Genomic DNA, 27,509 nt, shown 5'->3' with positions numbered 1-27,509 from the left:
GGCTGCAGCCACTCACCAGAAATTCGGGGAGATTCTCACAGATATGGTGGCATTTGAGAAGGTCTTGAAGAGTAAGTGCGCTTAGAAACCAGTATTTAGAGTAGATACGTGTGCAAAGTCACTGAGGTCAGTGTACCTAGGTTACGGTGAGGATGTATGGTAAGCAGACGCCAGACCGTGGTGAACCACATTCATCGCAAGAGGCCTGGCCTTTATCTTGAATAACATTTTGTAAGGCTAGAAGTGTTCGATTGTTGTTAATAGCAACAGTAGCTCTTACTGGTTGTGTACCTATACTGGATCAAATGCTGAGCCAATCCCTCTATAAAATGATTTTATTTGATTATCTGAATAGGACAGTGAACTAAGTTGTTCTTTTTTTAAAAGATTTATTTATTTATTGGAAAGTCAGATACACAGAGAGGAGGAGAGACAGAGAAGAAGATCATCTGTCCGATGATTCACTCCCCAAGTGAGCGCAACGGCCAATGCTATGCCGATCCGAAGCCAGGATCCAGGAACTTCTTCCAGGTCTCCCACACGGGTGCAGGGTCCCAAGGCTTTGGACCATCCTTGACTGCTTTCTCAGACCACAAGCAGGGAGCTGGATGGGAAGTGGAGCTGCTGGGACTAGAACTGGCGCCCATATGGAATCCCGGCGCATTCAAGGTGAGGACTTTAGCCGCTAGGCCACGCCGCCAGGCCCCAGTGAGCTTAGTTTTAATAAGCCTCTTCGAAGAATGAAGACACTGAATCATGTATTGTTAAAAGGTTAGGAAACAGCAATAACCAGTAGCCAGGAAGTTGCAGGACTTTTTCTAAAACCCTGGCACTTCTCTTGTCGTGTCGTGCTGCTGCTGCATGCAGTAAAATCCGGTGTGGGAGCCTGGATTGTCCCAAAGAGGAGGAGGTCCATGCCTGCTACAGAACCAGAGCAATAGCAGGAGTGCCTGAGTTCTTCAAAGGTGGTCTGGTAGCAGTGAGAGGAATGGAGGGACTGGGACAAGTTAGGGGGTTGCATCCATTAGCCACATATGAAAAAGGGTCATCAACCAAGGCTTTGGAAATGTGGAGTGGAAAATAAAGGAGAAGGGTTAAGAGATGAAATGGGACTTAGTGATTGATTGGATCTGGGGTTCTTAGCAGAGATTTATTCAGCATTATGTCCCAAGTGATGTTATTGATACTCTTCATAATTTTATTTATTTCATGAATAAATGAATGATGACTCAGTACTTTCTGGCTTGAGCCAATGGGACCCATAAAAATGAAATACAAGTGGAGGACCAGTCTTGTAGGGACATGAGGGAAGCATAGTAAATTTGTAGTGTTTGTGATTCATTCAATGGGACTGGCATACGCTAGGTGGTTACTCTGCATAAATCTTGGTTCAAGAGAGAGATCTGAGCATTATCCACACACTGGGACAGCAATAGAAGCCCAAGGAAAGCTCGTGGTTTCTTGGAAATAGTGCAGAGAGTGAGAATTTGAGTGGATCTGAGAACACCATCCTTACGGGAAGAAGACTGGGATCCAGAGAAAAAAATCAAGAAGGGGCAGTGTGAGAGATACCAGGAGGGTTTGTGATGGAAAAGACTGCAGAGTGTCCAGCTAGGGCACATCTGATCGTAGAAATCATGGGAAAGTACTCTTGGACAAGGCCTGAAAGAGAGCCTTGGTTTTCACTTTGGAAGAAGACCTTCAGGACAGCTCTTGGACAAACAGGTGAGAATAGGGTGAGAAGCAATGGATGGGGAATGAGACCTGATGCCAGCAGGGGTAAGCTTCATGGAGAAGAGAAGAAGGAGGTTAAGTGGTAGCATGTGAGGGATGGAAGATGGGGGGAAAGCTTGGGCAGACCCTGTAATAGCTGTCCTCATAGAGGATCAGAGACTGGGGTATGTAGGCTGAGTAGAAAAAGAAGAGGAAAGTAAGATGGTGGTGAGAGAAGCACCATTCTAGGGAGCTGAGAAGGAGAATGCCCTGGCTCCTTTGGAAGCAGCAGATGGAGAAAGCTGCTGTGACACAAAAAGGCTCAGAGATTCCTGGCAGGAGTGAGAAGTGGGACACTTGTCCCTTGGTTCGCATCTGTGAAACCACGGCACTTCTGAGCCACTTCTTGCTTGGAATTCCACATCCCCCATCCACCTCTGCTGGCTGAGCATGGGAGGGAGCAAGGAACGGCTCAGTGGCCAGGGCCTTCCGAAGCAATCTGAAGGTTGAAAGAGAGAAGCGAACATGTGCTCCTGTGGGAATGGCCGAAAACTTGGATAAAGATTCCAGCGTTAACTGAGCACTGTTAGGCTCCTGCACTGTGGGAATGATAGGGATTTACTGTCTTAAGGGGGATGCAAGTTAAGGACATGAATCTACTTAATAAAGGAGGAATAACACAAATAAATAAACCAGAGTCGTGGAATCTTGGTGGATCCAAGGAAAAGTGACAGGAGGACCCAAAGTGAGTGAAGCTGGCACCTGTGTACAGACTGCAGGTTCTGTCCTTCCTTGAGATGTCGTTGGGCAATATAACCCCATCTTGGGCTCTTGCAGTATCTAAGTCTTGATAGTACTAATATGCCACTAGCATTAATATGATTTCTGCCTGAAATGAAAGTCCCCAACTTTGGGTGGTCCTACGAAATGGCCAGGGAGACCTGGAAGACACAGGTTCATAACTCTTTCCTAGAGGATATGCTGAGTCTAGAGTAAAGTCAGGAAGCCTTTTCAATGTACCGACGACCCTTCTTTTGGTTATGCGTGGGCCGTGTGGTGCTGTGTTTAGAATCTAGTGGCCCGTGTGTCCCCAGGCCCTGAAAGCAGGGATGGCATTTTGTTTATTTCCTCTGCCATGCTCCCAGTACTTGGCATGATGGAGGAGCTCAGCAGGTGTTTGAACATGTGCATAACTGTTGGAGGAGATGGTTTTTCCTATGTCTGTGCCCAGGTTGGGCTTGAGGTTAAGGCTATTGTCCCAAGGCTGCCTCCTGTCAAGACCATTCAGCTCAATCTGGGGGAAGAAGACACGGCTGATGGAGTTTCCATGGTCAGGGTTGCAGTCCAGATCTGCCTTGGTGCCCACCTACCTGCACACATCTGCCTCTCCTCGGCAACCTCCCAGTGTGAAAACAAGACATATGACCCAATTTGCATATGAGCATCGCTGGATTGGATTAGGCAAGTCAGTCCACCCTCAGTAGAAAAGAAGGAAAAGTGGGTCAAAGGAGAGAGAGATATATAATGAGGATGGGAGGCAGGGGAGGGGAACATGGGAGGAAGAGGGAGAAGAAAGCTCATTTCATCAACTTCAAAGCGAAAAATGACAGTGTTTTGATTATGCCCTGCTTGAGGACGGTGGCTGTCACTCCTCCCTTTGTAGACCTGGAGAATGGAGAAATGACTCTCCTAACAAGTGATCCCTGGCTGGTGCACATGTCACAAGTGCATTTGTTGAGCCGTTTGTTCGCTGACTGATTCATTCAGTAGCGGTGACTCGCAGCGTCTCTGTGCTGGCCCCGTGTGAGATGCTGGTGATCATAGAGTTGTCCCCACTCCCCATGGCTGGGGGGCTGCACAAGGACCCTTTAATAGTCTCTTCTGCGCCCCAATACCAATTTCTATCCCTCTTAGCATTGTCTCACTTGACGCCAGTGCAGTCCTGGTATCTGGACACATCCTCCTCTTTTGTTGAATCATTGTGAGCTTTTGTGTTTTTAATATTTAAGAATATAAGACCCCTTCTTGACTCCTGGGGCTGTACCAAAACAGATGAAGGGGTACAGATTTGGCCTGTTGGCAAGGGTTTTCCCACCTCTGTTTTAGGGGACAGTCAAGCGCTGGAAAGGTAGAGGGCAGGTAAGGGGCAGAGAGCCCAGTTTTTGGCAAGAAAGTAGCACAGGACAAAACAGCCTCAAACTAGTTCTCCTGAGACGGCAGCTCCCCAGACCTGCCCCTTAGCCAGGGACCCTCCACGGTCTCATCCAAACCATGGGCACTGGTTAGCAGGGCCAAGAACCCTGTCCTCTGGCTGCTCCTGGAAAGCACTCAGGATGTGAGAAAGTTCTACAGAGCTGCAGATGGGCGTCCCCGCAGGCCCCACCTTTCCCCTACAATTCCCAGAATAGGTTCTGTGCTCCATTTGTTCCAACTGCCAGGACCACTTCCCAGATCTGCCCTCTGCCCTGAGCCTAGACTCAGCGGTCCCCCGATCCCTCCTCCTGTTCTTGGGTCCTGCCTGAACTCCCTGGATCATTGCTGCCTTCGGGCTTCCTTTCATGCTGCGTCATACCTTCCCCAGATGACTTTTGATGGTTGCCGAGTAGCATCCAACCGCAGACTCAGCCAGGCTCTCTTCCTGGCCCCCTTCCCTGCCTTGGTTCTCTTCCCTGCTCCTCCTTCCCTCTTCACTGTTCACAGGATTATCCACACCAAGCCCACACCTTTCTACTCCCTGCCCAGCCAATTGCACCCACCTCCTCGGTACCCTCCTTCCTTTTCCCTCTTCCTTGCAGTCCTCCAGCACACAGCGTCTGCAACCATGTCCTTGGCATTTAAATTCTGCACTAGATCATCAGGCAGGCGAGGTAACTCAATACAAGCAGTGTGCTCGGTGCTTGGCACATGACAGGTGCTAGGTAATTATGTCCTAGATGATGAGTTTGTTTATTCATGTATCTAATGGGCTTGAATTAGGGGGCTGAGCTGTATACAAATGTGCCTATTTGATCATGCCTGTTTCATGTGCTGCCATCCTCCTGCCTCAGAAAGGCGCTTTGTGAGTCTGATTGATCTGCGTGTTAATGAGTCATTATAGGAGCCTGTCTTTAAACAATGGGCAAAGCAGGGGCAGGGGGAGAAAAAGAGCAGTGTCAGTCCATGGTGCAGGGGGCTGTCCAGGCACCGCAGTGCTGGGTGTGGAACACTCTTCATGGTGTAATTAGCTCCCACACTGGGGTCAGCACTCTGAAATGGGGTTCATGTCCACGGCAGCTCTAACCAGTGATATAAATCCTTTTATGACTTTGGGTTCTGGCCTTCCAAGCAATATTTCCCCATTACAGGGCCAATAATCATAAACCCCTCCATTTTCAGTACTCTGATCCTGGGTTGCCAGAAGGAGCTGCTGGGGTGGCTATGTGTTCCTACAGATCCCGGCTTCTTGTCCTGCAGAAGGCACTGCTTGCCCCAGGGTACTGTGTGCCAAGGTGTTTGGGTAACTGCCAGGATCCAGGGAGAAAAATGTAAGGTTTGAGAAGATATATGGTAGACCTGAGATCTTGTTGGGATGCTGGAAGAAAACTGGGCAGCGTAGACAAGAACCTGGCCTCCAGCGCCTGGTTGAATCCTAGCTTTGTCTTAGGCAAGTTTCCCAAATTCTGCCTGGGTTTATCCAAGGTGGCCATTGTTGTGGTTACTCCCTCAATAGATGTGTCACAAATGGAGTACACTATCACAGAAAATGGCAGACTCAGTGTCCCAGTTGGAGCACACTGACACAGAAGATGGTCTAAGACTGAAAAAAGTATCCCAGAGAACCTTCTAGAATAAGGGTCAATCAAACAGCCTACAGCCAAATCCAACTCATAACTTGTTTTGCCAATAGATCTATTGGAATAGCCAACCCAGCCATGGAGGAAGGTATTTCTAACAGTATGTAGAAACTGAAGTGGAAAGAAAGGCTTGTTTTGGTGCAAAATTTTTTTTTAAATTTATGCATAGTTTTTGAGTAAATATGTGCTTTGACAAAGTTTTTGAAGATACCTTGTATCAATGGATTTCAAAATTTTAAGCCTATATTTTCATTCCATGTATCATTAACTTTTTAAAAATGACTTGAAAGACACACAAAGAGATTCCATCCACTGGTTCATACCACAAATGCCCACGATGAAGCCAGAAGCTTGAAACTCAATCCAGGTCTCACCCAACCACTTGAGCCATCCACCCTGGCTCCCTAGGTCTCCATTAGCAAGAACCTGGAGGCAAGACCAGAGCTGGGTATCAAACCCAGGCACTCTGACTGGGACTGATTCCCCAACCACCAGGCCAAACACCCAGCCCTAGGAGCCGGTGAAGCTTCCCTGGGCCACGCTGTGTGTGCCTGTGTTAATGCTCCTACCTCAGAGATGAGCAAGGATGATAGAGACCCAATTCCCACAAAGCAGAAGATATTTATTGCTTGGCCCATTACAAAATAAGTTAGTCAACCTTGTCGTAGGTGTTCACTATTGGGAGGTCCCTGAGAGCCAAATTATGTGTCCCAAATTGAAAAAGAGGTGGAGTGTTGAAAACTTATTTTTTTAAAATTGAGAGGCAGACAGAAAGAGAATGAGACTCAATCCACAGGGTTAACTGTGCAGATACCTACAATGAAACCAGAAGCTTGAAACTCAACCCAGGTCTCCTTTACCAGTCGACATATTCCAAGCGTCTAGTATGTGCCTGGAACGTGCATGGGCACTGTCAGTGCAGAGGCTGTGAGGCCTGACCTTGCCCTCCAGGAAGCCAAGGGGTAGAGGAGCAGGTTGACAGTAGGTAAGTCCTGAGACAGCGGTGAGAGAAAGGTATTGAATGTGGCTACCCTGTTGTCAGTGTTAACCAGAGAGAACTGAGACAAAGGGGAGCTCATGGGTGAGAAGGCACTTGCCTGGGACATTTAAGTATATGTGTGCGAATTAGAGGTATCAATGGGCCACCATGACGGAAGCGCCTAGGTGCTTGGGTGGCCTCACAGGCAATGTGGTTGGGAGCAGGGGAGGTCATGGGGCTAGGGAAGAGGCCCCTCTTTTTGTATCAGATTGGGAAATCTTCTGAGTGGTAGGCGAGAGGCAGGGAGGAAATTCAAGTCCATTGAAATAACCCCAGTAAACAACAGGGAACATTCTGCATGGGGATACAGAAGGGCCAAGGAACCACACTCCGTGGTACAATTGGGTTCTGGCCTGTCTTTGTTGCCCCACTGCAGCCGTTGCTTACTGCTGGCCCACATTGCCACCTCCCCTATCTCAACTACTACTTCAACCCAGAATCTTTCTCCTGCGTCTCACCCATGCCTCAGTGCTGTTGCTGTAGAAGTCATGCCTTCACTCATATCAGTTCCATGGTTCTCCGCGTTCTGTAGGACAGAGCCCAAAGTCATAACATGGCAGAGACCCTTTCGCCATCTGGCTCCTCCTGTTTCTGTCTCATCTTCCCATTCCTTCTCATTTTGGCAAGTCCGGGTGAAGTAGACAAGTCACACCAGTCCATTTTCCAGTTCTTCCAAACTGGGTGGGATCTCACTGCCCCAGGAAGCAGCTTCTGACCTTTATCCCAGCCAGTGGTTTACACACCCTGCATTCCCCATGTCCATTAGAGGGCCCTCTATTGTTCCTACTGATGGTCCTACCCAGAGATGCTCTGCTCTGAGAGCCCCTTGCATGTACAGGGAGCATAGGCATGGAGGTACCCAGGCCCATGACTGAGCTAGGAGACACCCAAAAGAAGGCACCTTGGGGTGGGCTCTGCTGGCAGCCTGGCAGCACATGGATGCTGGGCTATGGGTTTGGATGGAGGAAACTTGCAGAAGGTATCAGTGGTAACAAGGGATGAATATCCAAGGGAATTCTGCAGTTGTGGAGTTGTAGAGGAGCAACTCTAGGGTCCCGATTGAGAGAGGGGAGACCGTCATCAGATTGAAACAGAGAAGAGACCCAGACTAGACATTAGGAGTGGGTTCTATGTGCTCTGTCCTCATGAATGGCACCACCACCAACAACGTTTCTAATTCAAAAGCCTGCAGGTCACCGTAGATGTCCTCTCTCTGTAGTTTGCACCCCCATATAATCACAAAGCCTGAAATATCATTCAGACCTGGCCTCTGCTACACCCACCTTTCTACTGCTCCATCACTCACCTGCTCTGCCACAAGACCTAGAGCCAGGCTCCCCTGCCATAGCCTTCACCTCCCCTATCCCTTTCTCATCCAGCCAGGGCACTTCTGCTCATCTGTCCATAACACACACATCATCTACCCATGGCACTCTCACCTTACTCCTATTCCACATGAGCAGACAGGCTGGTGTCTTCTCAAACGCTGATGTCCACAGTACCCAGTTTCAAAAAAGCTGTTTTACCACTCTTCCCTTGGCCTTCAGTGTAGTGTTTTATATACATGTGTTTGTGGTGGGGACCAAGGCATAACACCTTTTAAGATCAAGTTCCAGGCAAACCTCAAGTTCTGGGTTCTCCTAAAGTCCCAGCCACATTGTTCCTCAAAGTGAGGCAACTGACAGAAATGCTCAGCTTGTACCTGCCATCAAAAGGCACTGAACAACTTGTTCTAGAATGTTCTATTGCTGCCACAGCTTGGGCTTGGTACACCTGCCCCTTTGCCTTTCTTTACCTTTGGGTATCTATCATCTTCAGACTGCCCTCAAATGCGAGAATCACAAGCTTCCCCCAACCCCACGTACAGGGCCAGCCATAGCCTTCTCTTCACACCATGACCCCTGATGGTGTAGCATCTGTTGCCTGCTGCCATGGCTCTCAGTTCCCTTTGCTGTCTCCCCTTCTCACAGAGGGCAGGGATTGTGCTGTGCTCACTGTTGAGACTCTGCTCCTGCCCTCGCATATGGCGCTCGCTCCGTAAATATTTGTGGAATATAAGACTCAGACAAGCTAAGCGGTTGGGAGCGGGTAAGGGAAAAGACTTGTGGAATTCTCCTTCAGAGAGCATTCATTTATTCAACAAATAAACAAACAAAAGGGACAGCACTGAGCAGGCGAAAGAGAGGCTGTGAGAAACTTCTGCAGGTCCCTGGAGGCAAGAAAGCTGAGATTATTCCACATGTGGCCACAAAAATTGCCACAGAGCCCACGGGGACTTTTGTTCATTAAAGCATGAAGCAAGTGTCTGATCAGCTTGCAGGCAGCCAGATGTGCCTGGGATTGCTGTGCAGTCCCTAGAATGGGCCAGATGTGCCATGAACAGAGACAGGGCGGGGGGCTGGCAGAGGCGCACTCAGAAAGGTGCCCGGGGAATGGCCAGTCTGGGCAGGAGGGAGTCACTAGGGGGTCCGGCCTTCCCCCCAGCCCCACCCACACTAACCCTGTGCCCCTCCCCAGGTGATCAAGCTGGCCTTTGAGGAGTTTGACTTGGAGAGGGGTTATGACACCCTGACGGTCGGGGATGGAGGGCAGGACGGGGACCAGAAGACGGTTCTCTACATGTAAGTCAAGCTCTGTGGGTGGGCTGTGGGTGGGGTGACAGGGTGTCCTGGGCCCTGGCGATGGGGATGGGCTTGCTGATCCTTCTTGGTCGCCAGACCACACTATGGCAAATGAAGACAGTATTGCATGGTGTTTCTGCACCGGCAACAATACCCCTGCCTCTCTCGGTCTCTCTGCTCCTATCCCAGGGAGAAAAGCACCTGGTCAGGGTCTCACTGGGAAGTCACAGGAAACAGAAAATGAGTGGCCTCCCCAGGGATATGGGGACAGGAAAGTGGTCTGTGCGAGCCTGGAGCACCCCTCTTCACTTCTGTCCCACAGGGAACATTTACTCCCGCAGCTTGCCTTCTGACAGATTCCTCACATGTTTTGCCAGCCCTCCCTTACCCTTGGAACTGCCTGGGAAACGGCTGGTTTAGCAGAATCAGAATCACATATACACAGGGACCACATTCCCTGAGCTGAAAAAGGCCAATCCAAAGATGTAGTCCTGGGAGACACTGATGGCCGGCTCCCTGAGCATTGGCTCTATTGCGCCTTGGCTCTTGTGGCCATGCATCTCCTCCCTTGCCCACCACCAGTACCCTGATATGAGAGCCGGAAAAGCTCCCAGGTGGTGTATGTGCCCCAGTTTCAGAGACAGACAGACATGACCACGAATATCCCCCTTCCCAGAAGGGGACATCCCACATATTGAGCATCTCCCAGGCAGCCAGTCCCTGGTTGGAATGTTTTGCGTTAGTTATCTTGCTTAATCCACATGATGATCTTGTGAGAAACATATTCTCATCCTCAGTTAGCAGGTAGTGAGACGGAGGCTCAGAGCTTGCAGAGAAGGCTGGTAATAGTATGAGTCCCTGAATTCATGTCTTTCTATTTCAGTCAAAGTCAGCGTCCCATGCCACTCCCTACCCTGCTAGGCTTGCTCAAGCAGCTTACCCTCTGACCCTAATGCTAAGTGAGAAAAGGTCATTGGGTGACAGCTCAATGGGGTGTTTCTCTCTGGATGTTTCTTATGCCTTTTTCCAAACCCACCATGATGCTGTCAGCTCAACTCAATGACTCAGCTCATCCTGTGACACCTGCTAGGTCAAGCCACATGGCTTCAGTGTGGAGTCTCTCCAGACCGAAGCACAGAGTAGGAGCCCAAAGGCTGTCCTTTCTACCACTCTGTTGTGTTGTAGTTACCCAGAGAGGGCGACCCAAAAGAAGATGATAAGTGGGAACAGACAAACAGAAAGACAAATGGAGATGGATCATGGAACGTTGGAAGGCTCACAGGTCCCAGATCAGCTGGGAGAATCGGCAGGCTAGACACCCAAGGAGGGCTGAGGGTGTACTAATAATCCCAAGGCCAGCAGGCTCAAAACCCGGGGAAATCTAGCATTTCCGTTGAAACCTGAAACCAGGATATGAGGACTTCAGCTGTTAGGCTACTGTGCTGGGCCCTGGTCTGTCTTGTTCTACACAGGCTTCAGCTGAGGTGAAGATCACCCACCTCCTTTAATGCAATCCTCAGTTATGCTCTGAGAACAATGCTGGGCCACATGTTTTGGCCAGGGGAAGCTGACATGTAAGCTTTTCCGTCATAATCACTGCTCCTCACACATCCCTGTCACTCACCTTTAACCCTAGTTTGCTGAATGGCATGGTGTATCTACTCAGGGTGCCTGAGAAGCCAGGGTCCCAGCTCCCCCTCCTCCCAAACTTCCCCCCTTCCCCAGGACTTGTCATAGAGAGAATTTAAGAACAAGGGCTGAAAAGATCTTAAGAGTGGTAGAACACCACCTCCTCATGTAATGTGGAGTACAAAGGCCCAGAGAGGCACAACCATTTGTCCAAAGCTTCACTGGAAGCCGGGGTGTGGATCCAGGACTCTAGATCCCTGGTCTCTCAACAAGTGTCCTCATAGCCCACGGGGTTTCCCACCACCTCTGGGTCTTTATAAGCCAACATTAGTCTCAAATCTTCAGTGAAACATATGCAGATATGCAGAAGAGTTGGGTTCCTTTGTTGTAACTGTGTCAAAGGGGAAAAGCCGAGGTCTCTAACTTAGCCCCAGATCTGAGGCCAGGACCCACCCGACCTCAGTTTCTATTCACTTCAGAATGTCAGCACCTCCAGCTCTAGAGATCTGGAGCCCAGACCATCTCTCCCAGCTGCACCAGCACTGTGGTGAGATGATCAGCTCTGCAGCCAAGTCAGTAGCCCCCAACACCTTGAGACCCCGGGGTGTACCAAGGACTAGGACCAGGGATTCGGTCTGCCCATCCACAATCCTCCACCTGACCTAGCGTTAGATTCATCTGTTCTCAACAGAAGGAGTTAGCCAGGCTTCTTCTGGAAGCACCCACCTGCACAGCAGGTTCCCGGTTCTTCCATTGTCCTTCAAGTGACCTTGTGGAAGCTACTACTCATTCAGCGCCTCCATCTTGTCGTCTGCGTTTTGGGAGGAGGACGTGACAACTATGCCTTACTTTGGAGTTGCTCAAAGAGATCCAGAGCAGAAGTCTGTTCGGTGTATTGTCTGCCTGAAGCAGGCGCTTGGTAGATGGAGTTGAGTCAGAAGGAAGTGCCCCTCAGTGGTGGCTGCACCGAAGCCTTGTTGCTCTAGCTGCAGAAGCCAATCTCTGATGAAAGGGAGTGGCCGGGGAAACGGCTAGGCGAGCAAGGTCCTGCTCATGCGTTTTCTAGAAAACAGTTCCCACGGAGATCCAAGGTCGTGAGAGTGTAGATGCCCCTTGATTAGGTTTGGCCCTAGCTGTCCATGTCTGCTGAGCAAGCAAGGACGGAGTTCTCCCTCCTGACTGTAGGATTCTGAACTAGAAAGGCAAAGCTGTGCCTGTGGCCCGGGAGGAAAGGAGATGAGTCTTTCTGCCTGCAGGGTACGTGCTGCAGACCTCCAAGGTCGGGGAGAACTGTGGGGCTCAAAATATGCCCTTCTGGTGGCCTCGTTTTTGTGGCCATTCCCTTGGTGGAATGCACATCACTTAAAGGCCTCTCTCTCCTTGACAGCCTGACAGGTAACTCAGTCCCGGATCTCATTGTCAGCACCAACCATCAGATGTGGCTCCTATTCCAGACTGATGGCAGCGGCAGTTCCCTGGGATTCAAGGCTTCTTACGAAGGTAACTGCTCCTGGGGAGCCAGATGCATCCCCCCCAGATGCATCCCCCACCCCCATCCCAGGAATCAGAAACTTGTAGTCAGAAAGCCCTGGGTTCCTGGATTCAAATCCTGGCCCTGCCCCTGGACCTGCTTGCTCTCTTTTAGGCACATTACCTGACTTGTCTGACTTCCCAGCCCCCTTTGTTCTGAGAGTCCTCTTGCGTTGTCCTAAGCATTAGCTGATATAAACCGCATACAATCCTGGCACTTCATCAGTTACAATGCCAATTCCTGCGTGGTTCCTGTAGGCTTTTCAGAGGTCCTATGAACTTTCTTGGGTATTTCTGGAATCCTTGCCCTGGAACAGTACCTTACTTGACTGTCATAGTGATAAGAATGTGACTGTGTGCATTGAGCTAAGGGCAAACACTCAGCATCACTGGTAACCCAAGGAAGAGGAGCAGGCCAAGGTCTCCAAGCCTTACTATATACATACGTGTGAGAGCAGTGCCCCTGCTGGAGACCCACCACCTCCACCACCTTTGCATGTGCTTCCAAAATTCCTGCTGATAAATGACTGCAAGAGAAGGAGAATCCATTCCACAAGTAGTAATCAAGGCTCTGTTAGGTGCCCGGATCTAGACCAGTTCCAGAGATACAGACACAGCAAAGCCAGGCTTCCGCTTGAGTGAGCATGAAGTCCTCTGAGTAACTGGATGCTACTGGAGAGACAGGCTGTACCTGCTCCACCAACCCTAGATGTTGTGGGTTCTCCTTGTGCCAGGTGCAGGGGACACCCAAGAGGTGTGCCAGCTTCTAAGCCTTTCCCTAACAAAGTACCCAGGTTCTTGCAGCTGGAGCCTAAAATCCTGAGTCACAGGAGACCCTTTGAAGATGCCGTGTTTGCCTCATAGCAGGCAGGTGCATCCCTGCAGTCTGCCTGTGCCACCACACACATTCCTGGGGGGTCTCTGCTCCCCTCCTCACAAGGACACCCACTCCTAGGTGACAGCCTTCTCTTAATCTGATTACATCAGCCAAGACCGTTTGCTAACAAGGTCACTTTTACAGGGTCCATCCTGAACGTCAGCCCATGCCAGGTCTTAGTCCCTATCTCATGTACCAACATGATTATAGCACTGTGTGCCCTGGGACCCAGCTGATGGTTGCCCTGGGAAGAGGCAGAGCCACAGGCGCAGGATGCTTAGGCGGTGACGGGCACTAGTTTTGTCACTTGTCAGGTCTCCTTCTCCATCTGAGAAATGGAGATAAACATGCCACCTTTGTCACAGAGCTCTCATGAAGACTACTAGGTTTAAAAAAAGCGAAAATAAGAACTGTTGGAAATGACAAGGTGGTTTGTAGCCAGTGTATAAGGACCCAGTATGAAGTGAGTGGACTCTTCTGGAGCCTAGAATTAGACACAAGCAGCCATGAGCAACGGAAAAGGCTCTAGAAATCAGAGTGTTGACTCAGGGCTGAGCTCTGCCACTCGCTACTTTGAAATGGAAATGGATTTAGATGCGCAGCCTCTGCATCCCCCTCCCCTCTCACTTCAGTGCCGTGACTGTGTAGCAGGAATGCCTCCCAAAGCGGGAAGGCACCCTGTGTCTCATGTACACACCTTCTGTACCCACCTGTGGCATGAGGTTTAATTCAGAGGGCATGAGCCAGGAAGGATGGGCAGTGCCCATCAAGCAATGTACCAAGTTCCTGACACACTGGAGCTGTTGGCTAAATTCACAAGACACGATGAAGTGGAGATAAATGTCAAGTCCTGTTTCAAGATTCCAGAAAAAGTAGCTCCTAGGATTTACTCACAGTGAATTTGTTACGCTTCTCTTCCACCTCGACCAGGCATCAGAGAGTGGAGCTTAGCTGTGTGGATCTCGAGATAGATAAAGAAGAGGATTTAAGGCAATCCCTGAGAGAAATGGTGATGACCCTGGGTGTTTATTTGAGGGGAAAGAGGACTCTGGAGAATAGAGAGCAGTGTGCAAATGTTTGAAGAGTCATCATGTGTGAGAGAGGGATCATGTCTGCGTGGTGTGATTTTGTTGGGAAAGGGACAGGACATTAATCCAACCTGCTGTGTGATAAGAGCTTTAGAGGCATTGCCTTTGGGTTTTCAAGGAGCATCATGCCAAGATGGGAAACTCCAAAAGTGCCACCCCACAACGAGGGAAGCCAGGAGGTGCCAGCAGGGAGGGCTGTGCCCCTGGCCTGCTTGCATTTGCTCTTTACTCTCAGAAACAGTTGCTTCACCTCATTCAGGGCGCACAGCTCTCCAAGGGCTGTTGTTTTGTGGCTGAGTAATCTGCGATGCGGAGGTGCCGAGTCCCCTGCAGACGTCACACACAGTGATGCGGGAGGTGGGAGAGCTGGGATCCGATCCATGTTTCTCTGGCCTAAAAGCCACTGCTAGGAGAAATGCAGTTCCCCGCGATGTCTCTGTAGAAGCCAGAACTTTGCCCCAGTTGGGGAACTCCCACCTACGGCAAGCCTTGGCTCTGTTCCACTAGAGGCTGGGTTTTTGTTCATTAGTTCATTAATCCATTTCACTCAACCAGCATTGATTAAATTTGTTATGTGGCCAGTACTGTTCTGGGTGCTGGGATGTGATTTGAAAGCAGACACTGTGTGAATGCTAATCACAGGCTAGGCATCCATGTGACTCTCCCTTGGGTCCATAGCAAAACAGGAAGGAGAGGCTAGACGTTCAGATCCATTGCTGGCATGCCAGGGTGCCCCGAGCTTCTGCACACAGGCAGCAGGGCCCATGAGGATGGAGTAGTCACTTGGACGAAGGCAGACCTGGTGAATCCTGGCGCAGCTATAACCATGTGACCTTGGAAATGTCACAGGGGTCTTGCTGAGCCATAGTTTCCTCAGCCATAAGATGGAGCGATGATAGAAACCCTGTAGCATTGTCACAATGGTGAAACCAGACAGCAGAAAGTTCCCTGTACACCACCTGGTAGAGATAGCAACCATGCCTGGGACCACTGAAGTTCCTTCCCATCTAAATTTTCCAGGTGCTCTGTCTTCCTGGGTTTCCTCCAGGTAGGACATGCAGGCTTTTGCTGACCCTTATTTCAGATCTTTGCCTTAACAACCACACTCGCCACAGGGAACTCACTCCCCAGAATGGCTGAGAGATGTGATGACTCACCATGGCCACTGCACAGTGGTAAAGGCAGGATCTAGGGCACACATAGCTTGCAGGCCTCAGGAGGCCTTGTAGTACATTTGAACTTGGTCAGAGAAGCTAGCCAAGGAGGGCTTCAGCCAAGTGGACTTGCTTCCTTCTCCTGGCCTCTTCTGCCTTGATCCTCATGCATGGAGGGGAACAACCAGTCTGTCTCATACATTCATGGCTGGTATAAACTGGGGAAGAGCTAAGATCCTGAGCCCCGGCTGGCTCCCTGCCTATTCCAGTCCCTGGGCTTCTCTTTCCTGCACCTCCTGTTCCTCCTCCACCTGTTGGCTTCCCCTTCATAGCTCCTGCATGGCTTCTCTCTGCCCCCAGCACTCAGCAGAGGCCCCAGCATTTAGGAAATGCTCCAGTGCCAGGATGCCCCCTGACCCTGTTTGCCAGGCCTTCCACTCCTCTGCCAACCTTTAACATTGCCCAGAGCTTCAGCATGGCCTCTGCCCCCAGCTAATCCCTCTATAACATTAGCTCCTGGAGTCTATGAAGGATTCTGAACAGGATAGATGTCTGAGGCTCAGGACCAGATCAGGCAGCTGAGATGGGTGGCTGGAGGCATCTGACCCGTGTTTCTCCTTCTTCCCCAAACATACCTGGCCACAGGTTGTCATCACTATTCTCCCTACTTCCTCAGGGCAGGCAAATGACACTATAGTGTCCCCTCTCCCATTGCCCTGCCTCATTAAAACCATGAGCACCGATGGGAAGTAGGGACATATGCTTCCAAGAAATTCTACTTCCGCTTGTGACAATTCCAGGCCAGAGCGAGGGAGGGAACTCAAGATCTGTTGCTCTTCTCTGCGGCGCTCTGAGCCTAGAAACTCTGTCCCCCTCCATGGGGGCGGCCAGCTGCAGGGAAACGCATTCATAGTTGCAATTGCTCTGCCTCCCAGTAGAACAAGAAATATTTAAGGAACAGGCAATTAGCACTTACCAGAAACATTATAAAATTACACACAACTTGCTAACAAGTTTTAGCATCAATCTGGAAGTCTCCTTGTCTCCTGCCTGGAGCCTAGAATCTGGCAGCCTCCTGCTAAATCTGGAAGGCTGGCCCCAAGAGGAGGAAGGAGCTGGCACTTGACCTGGGAGTCGGAGGAAGAAGCAGGGGCTACTAATGATTAAGCAGCCATCCAAGGTTCCTGTTACAGCCGAGGTCATCTGATTGCCCCGGCTTTTCCACGGTGCTGCTCTGTGATGCAGACGCCATCCAGGGCACTGAGGTGTCATTCTTGGTGTAGAGTGAGGGCTACCCACTGGGGTAGAAAACAGCTACCACTGACCTTGCTGGAGGGCATTGGGAAATGTAGCCTGGAAGAGCTGGTATCTGACACTTGCGGGTAAGACAAAAAAGAGATGAGGGCAGACACGGCTGTGAGGGCCAGGTGGGCTGGAGAAGCTGATCAAACATAGGGCCAAAGTGGAACCCTCCATATGGACAAGTTTGTGGGCAGATGGAAGAAGCAGGCAGGGCCCCCAGTCCTGCCCAGGGCACAGCTGGGCCTCCTGGATGTGGGGGAGGTGGGTGGGTGGAGCTGGGCATGGGAGAAGGCTGAGCAGAGCTGGCAGCTCCTGGGGCTGCACTGCCTTCAAGCCACCACTGTCCTCTGGGGAGGATGTCTGACAGGGAAACGTCCTCAGCTTGCCTTCTGCTGTCACCTCCAGTTCTGGCCTGGCTTGGGTGAACTGGGAGGCTGGGATAATGCAACTTTGGCCCAAAAAATCACCAGGCCTATTTCTCCTCTGCTCCTGGCTGGGTTTCCATGATACCGTTCGAGAAAGGGTTCCCAAGCTCTGGGCACCGGTGCTGGATCCAAGCAGCAGCTGCCTTCTTTCTGAACAGTCCAGTAGAACCTGGGCTGCTGCAGACCCTGGTCACTGACAGAGGATGCCGCCACATCCAGAGTTTGCATCCTCCATGCTTGTCTTTCTGCAAATGGCAAGCTCAGACTTGGGGCTACAGCAGACAGTGTGGAGGCCACCTAAGTGCCTGACATGGCAGTGTTCCTTTTCCCAACCATCAGCAACAGGCCCATGGTAACATCATAGAGGAAGGAAATGGGAAAGGAAGAATGCCACCCCGCTCAGCCCTCTTCACCCATATTCTGCTCTTGAAGATCAAGTACAGACAAATGCACCGACCCCCAAAGGGACGTGGTAACTAGCACAGGCTCTCTTCGCTGGATGCTCCTCCCACATCAGAAGTAGAAACTCAGAGCGTGTGGTATGATTCTGAAGAAGCCCAGGACGTGGAGGCTCCTCCAGGCCAATGTGCCACCTGCACCTCAGGCAGCCTGCGCATCTGACTAGGAAGCATGTGTTCATGGGTCTGGGCTCTTAATCCAGATGGGCATGTGCTTGCAAAGACAATGAAACTCGAGTGTGTTCTGAGACAAGCAGGGATGTTTGCATCGGGAGGAGGAGGACAGTGGGTGCCGAGTGAGGGCAATGTGAGAGCTTCTGAGCTTGTCACACAGAGATGACGATCCCAGGAAGGCAGGACCAGCTCCTTCCCGGTCACACTCAGATTTCAACAGGCTCTGTATCCATGTGAGCTCATGCAGTCTTCCAGCCGCCCTGGGAGGGGGTGCTGTTATTCCCACTTCCATTCCACAGAAAGATGGCTCAGAGAGCCTAAGAGACAGGGTCTACAACCTGGTATCAGTGCCAGGAACTTGCTCAGAGCCCATCTGTACAAGTGGCTGTTGTTCCTACAGTAGAAATATCAAGGTCAGGGATGGTCAAAGACGAGACTGGGGTGGCAGGGAACAGGCAAGGGTCCTGTCATACTGAAGAGATAGGGTGTTCACCTGTATTTGGGAAAGCTACAAATGAATTAATGGGCAGGATCCAGGAATGCTTTCTTTAAACATTTATTTTATCTGGAAGGCAGTGTCACACGTGGAGAGAGAGAAAGGGGAAGGGTAGAGGAGAAAGAGAGGTGACAGAGCATCTGCTGATTCACTCCCCAAATGACTGCAATGACTCCACCCATGTCTCCTACACGATTGACAAGAACCCAAGTGTATGGGATATCCTCTGGCTGCTAGCCCCAGTGCATTAGCAAGGAGCAGGCCCAGAAGTAGAGCAGCTGGGATGCAAACTGATGCTCTCATATAGAATGCGGGTGCTGGAGGCAGTGGCTGAACCAGCATGCCAGGACAGCAGCCTGTGCTTTGTAGAGCATGGAAAGAAGAAAGTACACCCCCAGGCCGCCACAGCCATCCAGGCAAAGAACTGCAAGAGTCTGAGCTCAGGCAGTAAGATGGGAAGGAGAGAAGAGGGGACTGGAGTGTTTGGAGGAGGAGTTAGCATGAGGGTCTGAGTGGCGGAATTTGGAAAGAAGGGGGAAGGCAGAAAACAGCTGATTCCCAGCCTTCCCATTGTCCTTTCCCAAGATCAGAGCTTCCCCCTCTACTTCTCATAGGCCTCATGGCCAGAAACACATAACCTTCTTTCCCATATTATTTGCTTTGAAATTCTTTCTATACCTACTTGGCTGGGACCTTTCCAAGAGCAGGGGCGATAGGTAGGTGGCTCCATATATTTAGTGCTTGGTATGACGGTGCAGTTTCCCCACAGTAAGTAGAGCTAGACTGATGCATTAAGCCATGTTCTCTGTGCTCCAGACACAGTGCCGAGTGCTGGGGTACATGGTAGCAACAATAAGTAATCAGCGTCTACCTTTATAAGTCTTGCATTCAAAGGATGGGAAGGCAAGAAACAAGGAGGCCCACCTCATAGCTGACTGGGAGCACGGGGAAGTGCTGGCAGTGCCCAAGCTCATGGTCAGCTGTGGGCATGCAGATGTGTACCCTAAGAGCCCCCTGCTCTGCCTCCACTGTCTAGAAGAGTATCCAATCAGATACCTGTTGAATGAATGAATGTGAATGTTCCAAGGGGCGATCATTAGGATGAAGAAAAAGAATGGGATGTCAAGGGATAGAAGGAATATAGAACTGAGATGTGCAACCAGGGAAGACACCTTGGAGGAGGTGATGTTTTAAGCTAAAATCTGTTAGCATTAGGCATGGAGCCTGGGAAAGGCTCTGGGTGAAGGAAGGGTAAGTGAAGGGACAAGTGAAGCCTCACCCCAAGGTGGAAATGCGCCCCAGCTTGAATCCCATGTTCTTCCCAATATTGTCCCCCTTCTTGAAGCACACAGAATGGTCTGCAGATTTTTTTTTCTATAAAGCTGTTTTTATTTATTTGAAAGTTAGAGTTACGATAGGTGGGGAGAAGGAGTTAGAGATCTTCCATCCACTGGTTCATTCCCCATACAGCTGCAACAGCTAGAGCTGAGCTGGGCCAAAAGCAGGCAGCAGCCAAGTGCTTCATCCAGCTCTCCCATGTGGGTACAGGGCCGTCTTCTGCTGCTTCCCCAGAACATTAGCAGCAAACTGGGATGGACATTGAGCAGCCAGAACTCGAGACAGTGTCTGTATGGAATGCCATCATGTCAGGCAGCTGCTTTACCTGCTGGGTCACAATACGGGCGCCAGTCAGTTAATTTCTAAAGACATATGATGCAATCCCTTCTGCTCAAATGTTGTTATACAGGAGAATTCCAATTTTGTATCAGAAATAGAAAAACCTGGGAAGACAGGGCAGCTGATCACAGCTGCTGAGGATGACACAGGCAAACGTGCTGAGGAAGGCAAACATGCTGAGTGGTAGAGCCCGGGCGTGGTGGAGTTCTGAGGAGTCCTGGATGCTGTTGTCTCATGTTTCCTAGCTTGCCACTCGTAGCACAAGAAGACAGCCAGCAAGCAAGTGAGAGAAACACTTGAATAATGGAATTACATTAAACCAGATAACAGAAAATTGCATGCATGATTTTTCTCATTATCCATTGGCCTTGCCGCTTCCTTGCATCAGACTTGATCATCCCCTGACCAAAAGAACCAAGACCGGGGCAGTGGAGCCCAGACATTGCTCTGCAATAGCCAGGGGCCTGTCAGTGGTTGATGCTGGATGAGCAGTGAAGATCCTGGCCGAAACAGAAGGCAGCCATCAGCCCTGTGTACCTCTCCAAAAGATTCCTCCAAAACTCTCAACAAATCCTGCTCTGTTCTCCCACCCCACCCAATCCTGGGTTTCTGGCCACCTTGTGTCTTGAGGCCTGCGACTACTTTGCCGAGTGCTCCCTTGAACTTGAGTCACCACTGAGGTCACTCCCAGCAGCTCTGTCCACACCTAGAGGAGTGGCTCATGTGCTCACTCTTAGGCTTCCTTCCCTCCTGGTTGTCTCTGTCCCTTTGACATTGTGCTGCCTCTATCCTGCTTCTGTCTTCCTCTCCTTGGTCATTTGCTCTTTACCGCTTTTCTTGCAGTCACCTTGTCTCTTGGCCTCGACCTTCTTACTCCCTTTCCACACACCAGTGTCTGACTGTAACAGGTCCTTGTCATCCAACACCTTGAATTCTATGCCTGCTGCTCAACGGCCCACTGTCCTTTCTGTTCCATCACTCCTCACTGCCTCCCCCACTTCATCATCCTTTTCCTTGGCCTCTGATGCTCCATCCCCTTCTACCATTTTCACTCCCTCCCTTCTTCAGTCACAACCCCTTGGATGACAACTGTACCTGCAACCCCTGTCATCCCATATCCCCAAACTCAACCCCACTCACAAAGGCATCCCAATGGCCCCTTTCTCCACTTCCCTGTGAACCAAGGGACCAAGGGCTGCTGGGATATTACAAGTTCCTGGCTGGCTGTCTAGCCAGTTTCCACTTGTCCATCCATACATGACACCTCACTTTCAGCCAGCTAGAAAGCAGAGGTTGTGTCACCATAGGTTCTTCCTTAACTTCCCATCACCTTATCTGAAAACTCATTGCTACCACCTCTTCTTCACTGCTGTCACAAGGTAAGGAGGGTCCCTCCTGGTCTCCAAAGTTGACCCCCTCTGTGAGGCTCCAGGGCTCCTGACCTCTGGCTTCCTGGAGCTTCTTGCTGTCATTCCCCATTTCTTCCCTGTGTCTGCAGTGAACAGCTCACACACTCTCCTTACTCTCCCCATCCCTCCCTTGGTCCTTCTCTAGCATTTAAACACGATCATGTTTCTCCCTTCCTAAGCTACCTCAATTTCTTCACTGCCAAGCAGTGCTTTCTGTGAAAGTTGTTTCCTCATCCTGGGATATCTCTCTCCTCTTCCACTGGTTGTGCTGATTCTCTCCTACCAGCCTCAGCAGTGGCCTCCTGTCATGGCCTGCTCCTCAGTGCGCCGTAGCTTCCCTGCAGCATTCAAGGCTGTCGGGGCTGTAGATCTCCTGAGAACTCCTCCTTCTCTAAGCTTCTGGAAGCCCCTTAGCCCAGGACTTCCAGCTTGCATTCCGCTTCTCATTCCCTGCTGCGTTCTGCAACGTCATTCCCTGCTCACTTCTCCCTCCCCACCTTGCATGATCTCACATCCCTCTTGAGTTTCTTTTCCCATCTATTTCTAGGCTAGATTTTTCTCTCAACCTAGGACCCATGAAGCTACTTTCTAATAGATGAATCCTTCTGAGAGTCTCATGGGCGCCTTAGGGATGAGCTTGCATTCAGACGTGCTCTTCCTCTTGCGTTTGGTTTTGCCATGAAGGCACCCTTTAGACATTATGTCCCACCTCTCTTCTGCGACATATATCCTCAATGCTGGCATCACTGTGGTTTCTTCATGTTGACAGCCTCCCAATATTCCTGTCTCTCTTCCTCCCTTCTACCTGTGCCTAGTCCAGGATACCACCAAACACCTCCCACCAGGATAGAGGCTCCGTGGAGCCAGGCATGCACCTGCCTTTGTCTCCACTGTGCTCTCCATGCCCTGTACTGTGGCTCACACTAAGTAGATATTCAAATGCTTATTGAGTGAATGAATGCTATCTCTGCTCCCAGGTTTGATTGTGGGTTTTTGTTGTTGTTTGGTTGTTTGTTTGCCTCACACTAGTCTCTATAGACAGTGGTCAGAGGGGCCTATCTCAAGTACAGATAGATTAACACCTATATGGATGAAAACTCTAGGAACCACTACTGTGATATTTTGGGTTAATCAGCTGCCTATTGTGCTGGCAGCCCATGAGGGTGCCAGTTCAAGTTCTGGCCATTCCATTTCCAATCCAGCTCCCTGCTCATGTACCAAGGAAAGGAGTAGGGGATGACCCAAGCGCTTGGATTCCTTCATCCATGTGAGAGACATGAAAGAAGCTCCTGGCTTTGGCCTGGCTGAGTCCCAGGTGTTGCAACCATTTGGGGAGTTAATCAACAGAAAGAAGGTCTCTCTTTGTAACTCTACCTTTCAAAAAGCTAGAATAAATCTCTTTTGAAAAACAACTCTTATCTGTTCCCTATCAGCTTCTCTCTGAAATCCCGCCTTCTTAGTACACTTCCCAGGACCTTCCACAGGTGGACCTGGTCCATGGTTGCTTTGTCCAGCCTCCACTGGCATCACCCTGTAGAAACCACCTGTGCCTGAAGAAAGTCGTGTGGTGCTAGGGCTAAGAACCTGAGATTTAGAACTGAGACCTTCCATTAGCCCCGGGGTTCAGGATCATTGCATGATGTCTCTGTACCTTGATCATTTTACCTTTAAAATGGAGGGTATTGATAGCTGGCCTACAGAATAACGGTATGAGTGAAATTAGTCATTACGTGTCAAGTTGCTCAGAGCATCCACCCACATACTCAGTGTGATGGTCACTGGCTCTAAAACTAGAAGCTGCTTCTGTTCATAACTACAGGGCAGTTACGGTCACTTCTGTCTGCAGTCCACGTTCTGCCCCTAGGGACTTGGCTGAGAGCCTTTCCATCTTGGGGAGGACCTTTCCTCCCAGATACCCACTGGCTGTTCCTCTCACCTTGACGACTCTTCCACACCCTCTAACCTCCACGAAGCCTTCCCTCACCCAGGTCTGAGACTAGAGTAAGATGTGGTAGACAATAATCTCAGGCACATAAGAAAAGGGAAGGGAACTTATAAGGGAAGACCTGGGAATTAAGTAAGTAACAATTTCAGGCAGTATTTTAAAATAAAGTTACAAGTAAAATATTCATAATAGAAAACATTAACATTTTAAGTAAAAATAAACAAAACAAACAAAAACAAGCTGTGACAGGGCCAGGACTAGGAAGAGGGGGCTGAAATCAGTTTTGCACATGCCAGCTGGCATCCAGTCTTCTTTTTTTAATGTAGGTACTGTTTTGCATTATGGATTGGATGTATAGGCATGGATTGTGATTATGCTATAAACATATCTAATGGCATGAGTATTTATCCTGATATCTGAGTTGGTGGTGCCTGCTGGAGTTGGTGGCTGCATCCTGTTTGCAGCCCAGCACCCAACTTGGAGTTGGGGGCTTCTCCTGTGCGTAGCATGCTTATGCAGCATCATAAATGCCTGTGTCCCTCTCCATTCACTCTGCATACAGGGGCTGTGTGCGGATCACCAGTGCACAGCACATACCCTGGCATGCAGGGCTCACTGCTGTTTGCTGGTGGTTGCCCTTGGAGCTCAGCAAGCACCTTGGAGGAGGAGGGACAGTCCTGCCACCTGCTCCTCCAGGCTGACTAGTCACAGGGGCCCTTCTTCCTTTCCTTCAGATACCTGGAACTCCAAGACCAGAAGCAAAGTGGCCATCTCCCCCAGAATGCCCCGGGGTATCCCCTCTTCCAATCCTGAGCGGGGGCAAAGTCAGCTTCTGAGACAAACTCAGGTGCTTTCTGCAGGTGTGTGTGTAGAGAGAACAAGGTCATGGGACAAGGGGAGGAGTGGTGGTGCAGCAACAAGCCCTTGAGAGCCCTCTGACCTGGGTCATGCTTACAAAGATCCTCACCCCCCAGAACCAACAGGATCTGCCTTAGGCACACACATCCCCAAAAGAGCCTTTATCCTGCCGTTCCTCAGCAGAGCACTGGAGGCCGAGGTTTTCAAGCTGCCACCCTGGGACAGCCAAGAAGAGCCCGACTGCATGGGGCAGCCCCTGGGGTCAGGGCAGCGGCCCCAGTGTGCCCACAAAAGCTCACCACTGTGCTCAAAAAACTATTGCAAACTTGTTTCTCTGAGGAAGCCTCCAGGACTGTGGTTTCTGAATACCCTTCAAGGCATCTGCAGAAAAGTGAAGGTCCCCTTAACCCAAGACTCCTGGGAAGGTATCCAAAAACTGCCCCAGTGACTCCAAGCCGCATACCATTTGACACCTCCTATGCCGCCCTGGGATTCAGTGCCTCCTCCCCTACTCACTTCCTGCTTCATCCCTCACAACACCAAGCACAGCACCAAGGGGGGTTGAGGGGGTATAGAAGCATCAGGGCCTGGCTGCCTCTCCGACAAGGTGGCCATCCCGGCACACCACCAGGTCCAGGCCCCTGGAGCCATCTGGCTGACATCACCACTGTGGGCTCCGAAGCATACGCGTACTTAATGAGTCATTTGTTTCATTTTACCTGCTGCCATCTCAAATCGCATCAAGCTCTATCTTCAGGAAAGTGCATCCCTATCAGAAGCAGAGAGAATTGATTTTCACTCAAGTGCTGTTTAGTGACCAGCACAATGCCAGCTGCCTTCTCTCGGGCTTGCCTCTGCTGCTCAGGAAGGGACTGGACTTAAGATTTGTCAAGGGACATAGACAGATGCAGAGTCCAGATCTGAGCCAGGTCCATTTCCGTCAGGAGGTCTGAGATGTGATGGGAGGTGGAGGTTGGTGGGAGAACCTTCTGGAGAAGCAACCCTCAGGACCCCAGGAAAATATTCCTGCAGCCAGCCTGGGAGGCGGGGCCCTTGGAGTTCACCCCATGGCACTGCAGGATTGTTCAAGAATGCTATCACTTGACTCACCTGTTCCTCTGAACACCTACTCCTGGTGGAAGAGCAGCAGAGAGGGACATGTGGATGTTTAGTTCCCCGAGAGGTACCAAGTCATTGTGTGTCTCTGTTTGTGCATCTTCCTGTCTTTCAGAGATCGAGCAGGGCAGCTGCGGTGACCCTGGGATCCCTGCCTATGGCCGGAGGGAAGGCTCTCGGTTCCGTCACGGCGACACGCTCACGTTTGAGTGCCAGCCTGCCTTTGAGCTGGTGGGGCAGAAGGCCATCACGTGCCAAAAGAATAACCAGTGGTCGGCTAAGAAGCCAGGCTGCGTGTGTAAGTGAGCTGGGAGGGGGACCGCTACCCAGTGGGCACCCAGAGGCAGAGGTCCCCGTCCTCTGGAAACCTCGAGGATCCTACCATGGGTCCCACTCCAGTTGGTTCCTCCAAGTCTGCAGAAGCTTGCTGCCTGGGTCCTTGATGCAGACAGTAGCCCTGAAGATAGCTGCTCTTGACACATGGGGACCCTCTCCTTTGCCATCTCATCCTCCCCAGTGGTCCTTCACAGAGAGGTAGAATCCCCCAGGACTTGACCAACCAAATTTGAACCCCGACATTTCCTTCTCACCTCCATTCACACCCTGCAACCAACCTAGCAACATGAAAGGGACATCTATGAACCTTTAGGATCCACACCACCTCTGTCTACCGGGGATGGGAACCAGGGCCTTGCCAGGGTAAGCCAAGCATCCTAGTATTGCCTCCTTGTGTGCTGGATTGAGGACAGGGTGAGGACTCAAACTGTCTCGCCTCCTTGGTAGTCTGGGAAGGAACTAAGCATGTTGCTGCAAACGGTGTAGTCATCAGGAAGCTCTTCTCTCTGCTTAAGCAGTGGCCATACATCTGTGACACAAATCAGCTCTTGTCTTCAGCCACAGAGGGACTGGGAGCATGAGGGCTGTGCCTACCAGTGGCAGGCCAGGCACTGGCTCTATCGGCATGTCCCAGGTCCCAGCTTCTTTGGGCTGTCCCCTCTTCTTCTCCCAACCCTTGCCATACCACCTCGTGTATCTCAATTCACTCCTCTTGGGGAAGGGCAAAGAGCCTGACCCTGCCCTCCTTCACCTTTGACGTGGACCTTCCAGAGCTTGGAAAGTCTCCCCTAAGAGAGCATGGTGGTCCCTGGGGATGGGGAATGGGACCCTGGGGGACAGTTCCTTCTCAATCATGATGAAGAGCCTGCCGTATGACTTGGGCTGTACCATAGCAGTTTTATTTCTCGTGTGGGAAAAAAAGATCAGTTTAATGGAGTATTTTTGATGATTCGGGAGTTTATTTATGTGAAAACTTAGGAGAACTTAAGGATCACATTACTCTTAGATACACATTGAGCAGATGGCCCTCTCTGTAAAGCAAAAACAAAGTTGCTTGACAGCTGCTCGTCACTGCTCCCTCACATTTTAGTGATTCCATGCCTAACAGCAGCGTCAACCTTGTGGCCCATTGGGAACCACTGGGACAGCAGGTGCAGGAAAGGCTACTGAGTCACAGCTCGGGTGTGGTGGAAGTGACCAGAGAGGAGAGGCTCTGGCACAGAGGGTTGACTGCAACAGAGAGAGGCAGGCGGCGGATGGGTGAAGGTGTTGGCTGTGGGAATCCTGGTTACTGTGGGGACTCGGGCTATAAAATTCATCAGGTGAAACAGGGTAGCGAACACTGGGAAAGGGGGACAGGCTTCTGGGGCATGGAGCTGTGGGAGTGAGTGGGGAACCAAGCAGCTGGCTACGTCACAAGCCCAGGGGTGTAGGTAGCAGGATGCTGCCCAAGGGCTTGGGGGAGCCGTCACTCAAGCCCTCCAAGAGTGGCCTTTAGTCCTTGGCTTTCCAGAGTAATCTTAGCATATCCTTCTAGAAGCTGCGGTGAGGGTGAGGGTAGGAGAGTTTGTGGTGCACTTGGCAGGCCCTGTGTTTGCAGGAGCAGGGCTGGCAGCTTCCAGAGGGCTGGACAATGCTGACCGGCAACTGAGAAGGAAAGAGGACTGCAGAAGTGGGCTGAGGCTGGCTGGGGCTTAAAACAAAGCGTGGAGAGCTGAGGTTTGTTGATGAGAGATGCGGACCACAGATTCTGGCCGGGGAGGTTGGGAATGATTTAATTATGGACTCTGGGGAGAGAGGAACATGGCATCCCCAGACATTTTCATCAC

The 27,509-nt window shown here is 50.7% G+C and overlaps 1 protein-coding gene across 1 annotated transcript in view; it reads left to right on the top strand.

Annotated features, from left to right (window-relative positions):
• Positions 1-27,509, top strand: part of CSMD2 (CUB and Sushi multiple domains 2) — a 580,178-nt gene that overhangs the window by 320,243 nt on the left and 232,426 nt on the right. Inside the window, exons 11-13 of the mRNA XM_040974400.1 lie at positions 9,103-9,206; positions 12,223-12,335; positions 25,460-25,642. Coding sequence (XP_040830334.1) covers positions 9,103-9,206; positions 12,223-12,335; positions 25,460-25,642 — 400 coding nt within the window. The remainder of the gene's footprint in view (positions 1-9,102; positions 9,207-12,222; positions 12,336-25,459; positions 25,643-27,509) is intronic.

Source organism: Ochotona curzoniae, unplaced genomic scaffold (genome assembly GCF_017591425.1).
Source record: "Ochotona curzoniae isolate NIBS_2020 unplaced genomic scaffold, NIBS_Ocur_1.0 contig_2404, whole genome shotgun sequence".
Classification (NCBI taxonomy): domain Eukaryota; kingdom Metazoa; phylum Chordata; class Mammalia; order Lagomorpha; family Ochotonidae; genus Ochotona; species Ochotona curzoniae.
The sequence above is the reverse complement of the archived record's forward strand: the minus strand, read 5'-3'. Positions and strand labels throughout refer to the sequence as shown.